The 12260-nt window shown below is 54.0% G+C and overlaps 1 protein-coding gene across 1 annotated transcript in view; it reads left to right on the forward strand.

Moving 5' to 3' along the window:
* GRIK3 (glutamate ionotropic receptor kainate type subunit 3) overlaps nt 1–10343 on the forward strand; it is a 218980-nt gene extending 208637 nt beyond the window's left edge. The window contains exons 14-16 of the mRNA XM_087446265.1: nt 4690–4912; nt 5417–5667; nt 8810–10343. Of these exons, the coding sequence (XP_087302391.1) occupies nt 4690–4912; nt 5417–5667; nt 8810–9004 (669 nt within the window). The 3' untranslated portion in view covers nt 9005–10343. The remainder of the gene's footprint in view (nt 1–4689; nt 4913–5416; nt 5668–8809) is intronic.
* The last annotated feature ends 1917 nt before the right edge of the window (nt 10344–12260 follow it).

Genomic DNA, 12260 nt, shown 5'->3' on the forward strand with positions numbered 1-12260 from the left:
ACTTGTTGAGTGCTTCCTAGGAACCAGGCTCTGTGCTAAGCTAACCCCCATTTTTACAGAGTGGAAAGTGAGGCTCAGAGATGTGACATCACTTGCCTGTGGTCACAAAAGGAGCTGGCATTTGAACCCCCGTGGTGAGACACCAGAGTCCATGCAGTGGGCTGACCCCTCCTGCCACCTCCACCCCCCAGCCTGCAGCCCTCACCTCCCAACTGTCCCCTGCAGGGCCAGCCTGCAGGCCTGCACAGACAGACAAGCCTCAGGGGCACGCACAGACAAGCCTCAGGGGCACAGGCAGACAGCAGGGGCTGCTGCTGGCGAGGCGGTCAGCGAGTCTGTCCTGGCCAGGTGCACTATAACGGCAGGCAGGCAGAGGCAAGGGACTCAGGGAGGCTCCTGGTCCCATGGAAATAACCCAAGAGACATGATTAACTACTCAAGTACATGGATCCGATAAGGCCAAAGACTCCACACCCAGGGATAAGAAAGCCAATTAATTTGGGAAAAGGTCTCCTTTCCATTGTGGAAAATACCCACAGTCTCGCATGGAATCACATCGCCGCTGCCTCCCCACACATGTTCCCTGGGATTCATCTCCCTTTGGAATTGATATACATTTATATATATACCTATATACATTTTCTTGTACAGAAATGTTAAATTCTCAAGATTAAGTATCTTCAGCTGGGGAAAATCAATTTACTTCTTTGAGGAGGCTGGAATTGAAAGTCGTGAGCCTGAAACTTACTTTCTTGCCAATTTTACTGATAAAAAAAGCCTCTCCATCCTGGCATGTCGCCCTGTATTGGCTGCTCCAAATGATTCCATTAATTGATTTGGGTGACTGGCCCTGAAGCAATGCTTGTTAAGGTTCCCACTGGAGCTGGGTCAGGAGGATGACGTTGGAGCCGCAGGTACGTGGGACTCCAGTCCCTGGGGTGGTGACTCTAGCTCAGGCCAGGGACAGGAACCACAGGCCTCTGGTGACCAGGCCCAGGGAGATAGGAGAGGGGCTTGAGATTCCAGGAAGAGCCCTGGCTGTATCCCTCCCTTCCTCAGATGTGCCAGAGGGAAGCTTTGCAGGGATGTGCCCAGAACCACAGAATCATTTAAGAACAGAAGGACAGAACCAAAGGGAAACCAGAAACCATAAGTGGATGTGGTTGAGAATGGGGATCCTAAGATACAGGACAAACACAGTGGGTGGCCTTTCTAGGAAAGCAGTTCTCAGACCCATCTGCCTAAAGGTGATGGAGGTAGTGAATTTGTTGACCCTGGAGCTGGGAGAGCAGCACCTCTTGAAATCAATGTCACAGCCAGCTTCACGCCTTATTGTCACCTCTCATCTTAACTGGCCCAAGCTCTCTGATGTCGTTTCCCACCTTCCCCATTCTGTTCCTTTACTGGCTGCAGGCTTTCATGTGTCTTTCCTCAAAGCCCGTCAGCCTCAACACCACCACCCCCTCAGCCCCCAGTGGAGATTTCTTTCTCCATTTGTGGTGGAGTGTTACTGGAAAGAGCATATGTTTTGATGTCAGGCAGGCCTATGTATAGAAGGAAGGGTACTGGGGCGAGGATACAGGAAGGAGTTTGCAGAAAAAGAAGTTCTCGTCCCATTCTGAGACAGAAGGAGCGGGGTAGGGTTCCACTGGTGGTTCACTGTCAACTTACTGATGGCTGACTGGCTGTGTGGGAGAGTGAATGGGTAAGATGGGTGAAGGGGAGAGGTGGGTGGATGATTGGGTGATGGATAGATGGGTAAGAGGATGGGTGGGATGGTGGTATGGACGGATGGATGGATGGATGGATGGATGGATGGATGGATGGATGGATGGATAAATAGGTAAATGACTTAGTGGACAGTTGGATAGTTAGTTGAATGAATTAGTGTATAGATAGTGTGGGGTGAGTGGGTGAGAACATGAACACGATGGATGCATGGATGCATTAGGAGATGGAAGGGGACCCCTGATGGCCTCATCAACCCCTGGTTCCTACCTCTGGCAGAAGAAGGAGAATGTGGAAGGCAGGAGAGACTGGGATGGAAAAGGAGCTGAGGTGCTGGAGCCACTGACGGGAGAATGGTATTTAGTTACAGTACCCAGGAGGGCGGAGCATCTAGGAGCATGTGCACGGAAGCAGGGTGATTGGACTTGGGTAATCTGATTAGAAGAATAGTTGGAATTGATTATCTGAAAAAACAACTCTATTGGAAACAGAAGTAGCTTGTACGAGTGTGCGTGTAAGAGAGCGTTAAGAGTTATCTATTGCTGCAGAACCCATCACCCAAAACAGTGTCCTAAAGCCAGAAGGTTCCGGTCTCACAGGCTGTGGGGCAGGAAGCCGCGCAGCTCAGCTGGTCCTGAGCGCGAGGTCTCAGGCTGCAGTCACCCCAAGGACCCGCTCACGTGGCTGTTGGCAGCATTCGGTTCTGGGTCCTGGGGCCGAGGGCTTCAGTTCTCTGCTCACTGCTGGCTGGAGGCTGTCCTCTGCTCCAAGCCTTGTGGGCCTCTCCAGGGAGTGACTGACAGCATGGCAGCCGGCTTCCATGAGAGCGGCAAGCAGAGGCAGAGAGAGGGCAAGCAGGACGGAAGTCAGCCTCTTGTGACCTGATCTCAGGAGTGACACCCCATCACTGCGGGGAGGAGCTAAAAGCAAGTCACCAGGTCCAGCCCATACTCAAGGGGAGGGGATTACACAGGGGCATGAATCAGGGAATAAGGATCATTGGAGCCAGCTAGAAGCTTCCTACCACAGAGAATCTGGACAGGAAATGTAGCAGAGTGAGAATGGACCCAAGAGATAAAAGAAGCTGGAGAGGGAAGAGTCTGGAGATCAGAAATTATCTAGAAATTAAGAAATGTCTGGGGAGTCAGATGAGCTGGAAATCAGCAGTGTTTTTAAGGGCAAGAGTAGCTAGTGGGAGAGGGCATCTGGGGCCTCAGGAGGAGCTGAGCTAGAGGAACAGCTGGGAGCACGGACTAGCGGGAGAGCACAGAAGGTCTGGAGGCAAGAGTTGCAGAGGTGAGGGAGTAACTGTGGATGTGGAGCAGCTGGAGAGCGGGAATAGCCGAGAGCAGGACAGGCTGAGGACCAGCGGGAGCTGGGAGCAGCCAGCTTGCTGCTCTCACGGAACCCAATGAGGCTCCAGGCATCTGAGCCCTTCCAGGCCTCCCGCTTTGGGGCAGATAAATATGCAGGGCAGGGAATGGGTGCTTGTCTGTGAAGGTGCCCCCAGGTCCTGTGCCCACAGGAGGCGTCTGGCACTCCATGGACTCTGGGCTCAGATGGAATTCCAAGTGGGGTCCTGCCGGCTGCTTTGGGGCTCCCTCTCCCCCAGACATGCTTGGGCCTCCAGGAGCCAGTTTTGGAGGGGACAGCCCTTACCAGAGCTGGGAAGCACATGGAGAGAGCAGTAGGTACACTTTCATTCCAGCCCCCCCACCCCACCCCACTGCTGGCAGGCCACAGCTTCTTCCCCATCCCCTATCCATCCCCCGGCCCTGCACCAGCCTGTTCGAGCACACCCATGCCATCACGCACACCGGAGCTGGGCCGGGTGCCAGTCAGACAGGCTGACATCACAGACAGGCACAGCTAGACTTGGAAACAGCCGGGTACCATGGGGCCTGCAGAGCCACCTGCTCCCCTGGGGTCAGCGGGGGCAGGGCCGATCCCTGCTGGGAGCCAGCAGCTGGCAGGCACTAAGTTCCCAAGAAATCTCATGAATGCCATGCACCCTGGACTGCCCAGGCTCCTCAGGCAGCAGGGGGCATTCAGCCTCAGCCCCCTTTCCTGGCCCCAGGGCCTTCTCTGAGCCTCCCCAGCCAGGCGGGCAAACACAGCAGCCCACCCACTAGGCCCGATCTTAGCGATGCTGGTTCTGCTCACGGTAAGGAGATAAAGGGCCTGCAGACCACCGGCTCTGACCGCCCCCACTCCCCTCCCCGCTCCACAGTTCTCACTCTGCTTCTCTCTCACTGTAAGGAAGCAGAACAGACAGAAGCCCTCGCCTCAGACAAAATCTTCCCCTGGAACACAGTACATAAGAGGGGCTGCTTTGGTCGAAGTGGGCATGGGGGGACAAGAACCCACCAAGCTTTGCCCTCCTTAGCGTCTACCTCTCCTTCTCTACTCTCACAGTGGTTTCTGGGAGGCAGTGCAGCCAAGTGGTTAGGAGCATGGACTGTGGAACTAGACGGCCTGGGGTTTGAAGCCTGACTTTGCCACTTAGTATCTGAGTGACCTTAAGCATGTTACTTAGCTGTGCCTCAGTTTCCCCATCTGTAAAATTGGGCTACCATTCCTGCCTCCTATGACTGCTGTGAAGAATCAATGAGTGAATGCAGGTAAAGCACTTAGAACAGGGCCTGCTCGTGTAGTTGTTTAATAACTGTTAGAGAAAGAAAATTAATTTTTAAAAATTCAATCTGAAAACCATTTGTGCCGAGGCAAAGAGCCCAGGGTTCCCAGGTAGGTGGGCCTGAGTCTGAATCTCAACTTTACCTCTCACCAACTGTGTACTTTGGGAACTACCCTCCCAGGGCCTCAGTGTCCACATCTGAGCAATGGGCGGTGCTCCCTCACTCTGAGGACTGTAGGCCGAGATCCCTGTAGAGCGGGGTGGGCAGTGCTTGGCCCCTGCCGTGCTCAGTAACAGGGTGTGTCACCCCTCCCCTCGGGGCCCAGAAATCCAAGATCTCCACCTTCGAGAAGATGTGGGCCTTCATGAGCAGCAAGCCCTCGGCGCTGGTGAAGAACAACGAGGAAGGCATCCAGCGGACGCTGACGGCCGACTACGCGCTGCTCATGGAGTCCACCACCATCGAGTATGTCACCCAGAGGAACTGCAACCTCACCCAGATCGGGGGCCTCATCGACTCCAAGGGCTACGGCATCGGCACGCCCATGGGTGAGCGAGCGGCTGCGGCGGGAGGGCGGCGGGGGCGGGGCCAGAGGATGGGCGGGGGCCCCACACCCACGCATGCGCACTGTCTCCTGCTCCCTCTCCCAGCTCACCCCGCTGAGCCTAGAAAGGTGGCGTTTCCCCAGCCCGGAGACGGAGGGGTGGAGCCACGTACCCGGCGCGGTCAGCTCTCCCTAAGCAGAGAACTAGAGCAAACGCAGAGGTGGGGTCAGTTCAGAGGTCATGCTTCCTCTCCCTGATCTCCCCACTGTTGATGCAGCCCCGATACACTGGGCAGCCTGTAGAGACGGGGATACATAGGCGAGACTCCGCACCCCAAATCAGGACCCTTCCTCCCACCCAGATACCACATATAGATTTAAAGAGGGGCCTTTTCATGAGCTTCCTGCGAGGGCTAGTGATGGTGGCTGCCACCGACCCGGGCGTTGGCAGGGGCGCACGGGACGGACTGAATGCCCCTGACGGCCAGGGCGCCCTCTCCCTGCTCAGGCTCCCCCTACCGCGACAAGATCACCATCGCCATCCTGCAGCTGCAGGAGGAGGACAAGCTGCACATCCTGAAGGAGAAGTGGTGGCGGGGCAGCGGCTGTCCCGAGGAGGAGAACAAGGAGGCCAGCGCCCTGGGGGTCCAGAAGATCGGGGGCATCTTCATCGTCCTGGCCGCCGGGCTGGTCCTGTCTGTGCTGGTGGCCGTGGGCGAGTTTGTGTACAAGCTGCGAAAAACAGCAGGGCGGGAGCAGGTGAGCCCCGAGAGCGGGGCCGCGCGGGAAAGGGAAGGAGAGGGAGCAGTGGGGTTTGCGCTGGTTTCGCACCTCCTACGTGCCAGGCACAGGGTGGTGGCTGATCCCACCCTCACCATAGCCCGCCCTGCAGCCCATCCAGCAGGAAGCCCCGCCAGCCCCACCTCCGCCCTGGCTCTGAGCGCTCCCCCATCGCGACGCTCTACCCCCGGCCAAGCCCCCCGTCATGCCAGCTGGAGCACGTGACAGCCTCCAGTCTGGCCTTCCTGCCTCCACCCTCTCTCTACCACCCGCTCTCCATACGCAGTCAGTGCCCTGTTTAAAACTTAATTCAAACCATGTCACTCCCCTGCATAAAACCCTCCAGGGTAATTGTTGAAGCTGGGCGATGGTTACATAGGGGTTCATTATACACTTCTCTCTACTGCATATATTTAGAAATTTCCATAATCAAAAGTTTTAAAAAGAAAACATTAAGAGGTCGGGCCCTAGTGTGCGGACAGTAGAACTAGGCTCAACCTGTCTGATTAATTCAGGTGTGGTCAGGCAGTGCTTCTGGGTACCAGTAGCAAATTAGAATCACAGGGAAAGAGTTTTTTAAGTGCTAATGCCCTGGCCTCACTCCCGGAAACTCTGTTTTAATTGGTCTGTAGTGGAGCCTGGCACTGGCATCTTAAGACAGTGTGTGGGGTGATTTAAATGTGCACCTGAGGGCCGGCCCCGTGGCTTGGCGGTTAAGTGCTTGCGCTCTGCTGCTGGTGGCCCGGGTTCGGATCCCGGGTGCGCACCGAGGCACCGCTTCTCCGGCCATGCTGAGGCCGAGTCCCACGTACAGCAACTAGAAGGATGTGCAGCTATGACATACAACTATCTACTGGGGCTTTGGGGGGAAAGAAAATAAATAAATAAAATCTTTAAAAATAAATAAATAAATAAATAAATAAATGTGCACCTGAGTGAGGGCTGCTGGGCTGGGGGGGAAGTGCTTCTCACAGAGAAGTTCGAAGGGATACAGGGCCAGTGTGGAAGGAGATTGCAGTTAAGTCGGATGTAGGGGGGACCATTAAAAACAGGCGACTTTTACATCCATCAAAAATGGAATGGAGTCCTTTATAACCAGTAAACCTGAGTCAGCAAAGAGGAGGGAGAAAGATAATTCTTAGGTGTTTGAGTTCGCTTGAGTTTGAGGAAAGGGACACGTTCCAATATTGCTGGGGGGTCCAAATGGGGACGTTTCTGGAAGGCAACTTTGCAGTATGATCAGTCTTTTTTTTTTGTTTTTGTTTCCTATATTTTAGTTCATTCATTCATTCATTTATTGGGGAGGAAGATTAGCCCTGAGCTAACATCTGTTGCCAATCCTCCTCTTTTTGCTGAGGAAGATTGGCCCTGGGCTCACATCCATGCCCATCTTCCTCTACAGTATATGGGACACAACCACAGCATGGCTCGATAAGCGGTGTGTTGGTGCACACCCGGGATCCGAACCTGCAAACCCCGGGCCACCAAAGCAGAGCGCACAAACTTAACCGCTGTGCCACCGGGCTGGCCCCTGATCAGTCTTTAAAAGTGACCATACGTTTTAATCAGTCAATTTCTACTTTTAGAAATGCACCCAATGGAAGTGGCCAAGGATATGTGCAATTTTCTTTACAAGGATGTTCCTTGAAGTGTTATCACATAAAGAAGTGGGAAAAAATCTAAATATCCAATAATAAGGAATGGCTAAAAAATTATGATATATTAAAAGAGAACAACCAAATTCTTTAGGAATTCCCATTACAATTGGAATGAGCTCCAAATTCCACCAAAAAGCCTACAGGGTCTGGTCCTTGCCCACCTCTCTGACCTCCTCCTTCCCACCTCCCCTCCCTTACTCTGCTCCACACACACTGGCCGCCTTTTTAGTCCTTAACACACCAAGCACATTTCAGCCCCAGGGCCTTTGCACATGCTGTTCTATCTACCTGCAATGCTCTTCCCGCAGTGTGCCATATTTTTGGCACCTTCTGATCATTCAGGTTTCAGCTCAAATATCACTTCTCAAGTAGCCTTCCCCACCTGTCCCCACTCCCCACCCCTGTCTGTCCTATTTCACTGCTTTATTCTCTTAATAATAGTTTTCACTCTCTGAAATTATTTATTCGCTCATGTGTTTGTTATCTGTTTCTATCCCATCATTAGACCATGAGGCTCCTGAGGGCTGGGACCTGATCTGTCTTTTTCACTGCTGTCCCCACACCTAGAACTGTGCCTGGCACATAGGAGGGTCTCAGTAAATATTTTCAGGATGAAGGAAGGGAGATGAGGAGGGATGATATTCTCGTTTACTGGGTGAGCAAGGGGAAGCTTGGAGAGGTCACACAGCTGGTAAGAGGCAGAGCCAGAACTCAAAACCAGGTCCCTGTCCCCCTGCGCCACACAGCCTGCATCTAGTGTGTCTGGTGCTAATGCCCTGGCCTTCCTGGGCAAGCTGGGGCATTGACGGCCCCACTGCCTTGCACACAAGCCGCAGGACAGCCTTGTGTTGGTCTCGTATCTGAGCCATCAGATACTTATGGTCAGTGCTGTACTATTGCTGTACCGCTTGGACACCCACAGGGACCCAGGCCAGAGGAGGCCACTGCCCCCCATCAGCCTTACCGGGACCTCCCTTCCAGCTGCCCGTCTTGAAACACACATGCTGGCCTTTCCTGGTGGGAGCATGGGATTCTCCCCTGTTGACATCCCTCCCAGGAGAAGGGCTGTCCGTACATTCATCTCAGCCTGACTCTGAGCCAGGCCTGGTGCTGGGGGCTGGGCTCACGGGGATGAAGCTGCCTGGTTCCTGCCCTCAGAATCTAGTGGAGAACAATCAGGTAAACTCCTCAGACTTTAATGTACATGCCATCAGAGCCTCAGTTTGCTCATCTGTAAAATGGAGATAAGAGGATACCACTTCCCTGCCTGCCTGAGTCTCCAAACAAGAACGTGAGGCTTTGTGGGCTGCTACACAAGCTAGTCACCTTACAGGGGGCAGAGGGGTGGACGTGAGAGAGAGACCGAGTGGCCTCGGCACAGGCATGGGAGGAGGGGGAGGAGTCGGCCGCAGTTGCAGGGCCAGGCCTCACCCGTGTGCCCTTTCCCTCCCGCCCCACCCCAGCGTTCCTTCTGCAGCACCGTGGCCGACGAGATCCGTTTCTCCCTCACCTGCCAGCGCCGAGTCAAGCACAAGCCACAGCCTCCCATGATGGTCAAGACGGACGCCGTCATCAACATGCACACGTTCAATGACCGCCGGCTTCCCGGCAAGGACAGCATGACCTGCAGCACATCGCTGGCCCCCGTCTTCCCCTAGGCATGGGGGGTGGGGACCACAGGCCTGAGGCCAGGGCGGAGGAAAGCGAAGGAGACTGGAGGGAATGTCCCCTGTCCCCACGCTGGGCTTGGGGCCCAGAGCTGCTGCCTGCCTATTGGGTCAGGGACCCTCTGCCCTTACCTACCAGGAAACCAGCAGGCCCCCAGGCCAGCCACTTGGGCTTCACTCTCCTCTTGTTTCTTCTATGGGTTTCTAAAGCTGCCAGCCGAGACAGCCAAGGCCAAAGGAAGCACACACCTCTCTCAGGCCAACCTCATCTGCCCCTCATCTCTCCTCTACAGTCAGAAGTTTCTACCACGGCCCTACAGAGGCCAAAGAAAGTGAGAAACAGCTCTTATATTGCCACTCCCTCCCCATGGGCCCAGGCCTCCTGGGGCTTGACTGTGAGACCAGAGACACAAACCTGGGGCACCATAAGGATGTTATAGTTTGGCTGCCAATGGCAGCTGAAGATGGGGACTGGGCCACCCTACATGCCCAGGCAGAAGGAAAACTTCATCCCCTAGGGGCTGCCCACCTGGTCCTGGTCTCCTGGACTTGGCACCACCCATGGCAACCCCTATTTGGCAAAGTTGAAGGCAGAGAGGCCCACAGGGGAAAAGAAGAGTTTGGGGTCTGGGAGAGAGGAGAATGCACAGAGACCGCCATTTTGAATTCTTATGGACAGTGTCCCAATGGCTGCCACTCCTCGGGAGATCTCTAGGAGTATAAGTGGGGGAGTAGTCAGAGCAAATTCTTCTCCACTTTCTGGCCAGAGGAGAGAGGACGCCCTGAATCTCTCACAAAGGATGCCCAGGGACTCAGCCGATATGTGAAGCCCAGAGGAGCAGTGGATTCCATGGAAATCCGGCAGGACTTTGAGCCATTGGATCTTACTTTGCTGGTTACCAAGCCATTTTCTAAACCCTAGTGGCATTAGGGAGCTTGGACTCTGCCATCTGCTCATCAGCAGCTCCCCATTCTTGGCCAGTTGACCTTGACCTCCTTCTGTCATCTTGGACTGAGAAGAGTAGCCTAGATGGAAGTGAAAGTCATCACCCCTCCTCCAAAGAGGAGTCATGTCCCACTGCACAGGCTAACCTTGGGGCAGACGGGGAAAGCCAGAGGGGCCCTGAGGAACTCCTAGCCTCCTGGACTGGCCACACCTAAAGACGTTCCCCGGAGAAAGAAAGTTTTCAGGGGTAGGATATCCTAGCTGGTAGAGGCCCCAGGGGTGGGGAGGGAGAAGCTGCCTCCTGGAGAATTAACCAAAGACTCCACATAGAGACGTAGGGCCGTTATGGCCCCTGGTCTCTTGTCCAGAGCAGCTGGGACCTTGTGGGGGGTGGGGGTACAGCAGAAAAGCAGTAGCAGATGAGGTACCAGTGAAGGGTGGACCAGATGATCTGTGGGTTCCAGCTAGCTGTGATGGATGCTCTAGAGGTCTGTGACTTTTAAGATTCTGGGAAAAAATGAGACATGGAAAGGATAGGAACAAAGTGTCCTTAAAGAGAACGCAATGTGGCCAGCAGGGCTTCCCATGGCCAAGGTCAGAGGGCAGTCTTTGAGCAGGGGAGAGGGGCTGGAGATTCTGGACAGGGACCCAGGAGACATCAGCCACCCCCCTCCACCTCTCTCCTGTTTCTGCTTGGGGAGCCTGGGTAGGGAAGAGCTGCATTTAGATCTCATGGACCTTCTCCACTAGGGTGAAGGATAACTTCTAGCTCCCCCAGGGACTCCCCAAGCAGGAGAGCACAGTGGGCTTATGTGAGACATACGGTTCCTCCTCCAGACTGTGAGCTGCAGGACCAAACCAGCTGGTTCCTGGAATCACAGCAGCTCTGACAGGCTGTGTGTGCTGGCGTTATGAGAAGAGGGCTGGGCATACAGCAGAGCCAACGCGTGTCACGATAGGAGAAGCCATGCTGTCGTGAGCCTCTGGGTACATTGTAGGGGTGTGTGTGTGTATGTGTGCACACGTATATGTGTATCTTTGTATGTGTGAGCTTTGGGGGCGGAGGTGAAGGACAAATTAGGACATGTAACAGAGTCCAGGGCATGCAATAATTGGAGAATCCTTTGGGTTCTGATGTGTGTGTATGTGTGTGTGTGTGCACGCATGTGTGTGAACTGGGGATGTGTGAGGGAGACAAATCTGGAAAGCAGCAGGGCCCCATCCATGTAAAAACAGGAGAAGCCATGTCGTGATGGGGTTCTGGTGAGTATGTATGTGTATACACACGTGCATGAGTGTGTATGCTTGTGTGCGTGTGTGCATTTGTGCGCTGAATGGCAGAGGGTGGAGGACAGGATAAAATCTGCAGCGTTGCCAAATATGTGTAAAAGGAGAAGCCATGTCATCAAGGGGTCCACGTGTGAGCACATGTGCACGTGTGTGTGGGCTTGTGTGTGCGGCAGAGAGCAGGAGGGAGGACAGAACCAGACAGACGTGCAGCACAGGTCAATGCATGTTGTATGTGAGAAGCCACATGGAGCTGGCGTGTGTGAGTATGTGTGTGAGTATGCTCATGTATGTGTGTTCAGACGTACACATACGTCCCAGCTCACAGCAGGAGCGGAGAGGGACAATCAGGAAGGCGGGGAACCGGGGTTTGTTCGCACTTTCATCGTGGGGAGAGATCATTTGTCACAAAGCTTTGCCGAGATTGTATAGGCACAGGCAAGGGGAGACTGGCCACTTGGGGGCGAAACACTTCAGGGACTCGTGGCTGGTGAGTGTGCTCTAGCCAGAGTGTCCTATTTGAAGAGAAAATGACATTTTTTTTGCAATTCCCAGAGAACTGGATTCCAGTGAAGGTATTTGCCAATTTGCTCTCACCACTGTCTTTCTTTATCCAATATGATTTCATAGCACACGCCCACATCCATGCTCAGATCACACACACGTGTGTGTGCTTTTGTGTATGACGTTCTACGAACGTGTCGTGTTCTTCTGAGGCTATGCCCATCTATAGACTGAGATGGGAGGAAGCAAAGGAAGCAACATGTGTAGGAAAGTTTTTCATCAAAGGAGTGAAGAATGGTGGGTATCAGAGGCACAATTCAATGAGGGAAATACCCCCAAAAGGTACTGAAATAATTTCTAGACTCCTACACAGAGGTGGGGTGACACGCTGCTGATCTCCCCTCCTATTCAAGCCTTATGGCCATATGTGTGGCTAATGTTCGCCCTCGGGCTGATGTCCTGCGTTTGTCTTCGAGACCAGCCTAGTGTTCCAAGTGCAGTGGAGACCAC

This window comes from Ceratotherium simum, chromosome 22 (genome assembly GCF_057802395.1).
Source record: "Ceratotherium simum simum isolate JZ-2026a chromosome 22, ASM5780239v1, whole genome shotgun sequence".
NCBI lineage: Eukaryota > Metazoa > Chordata > Mammalia > Perissodactyla > Rhinocerotidae > Ceratotherium > Ceratotherium simum.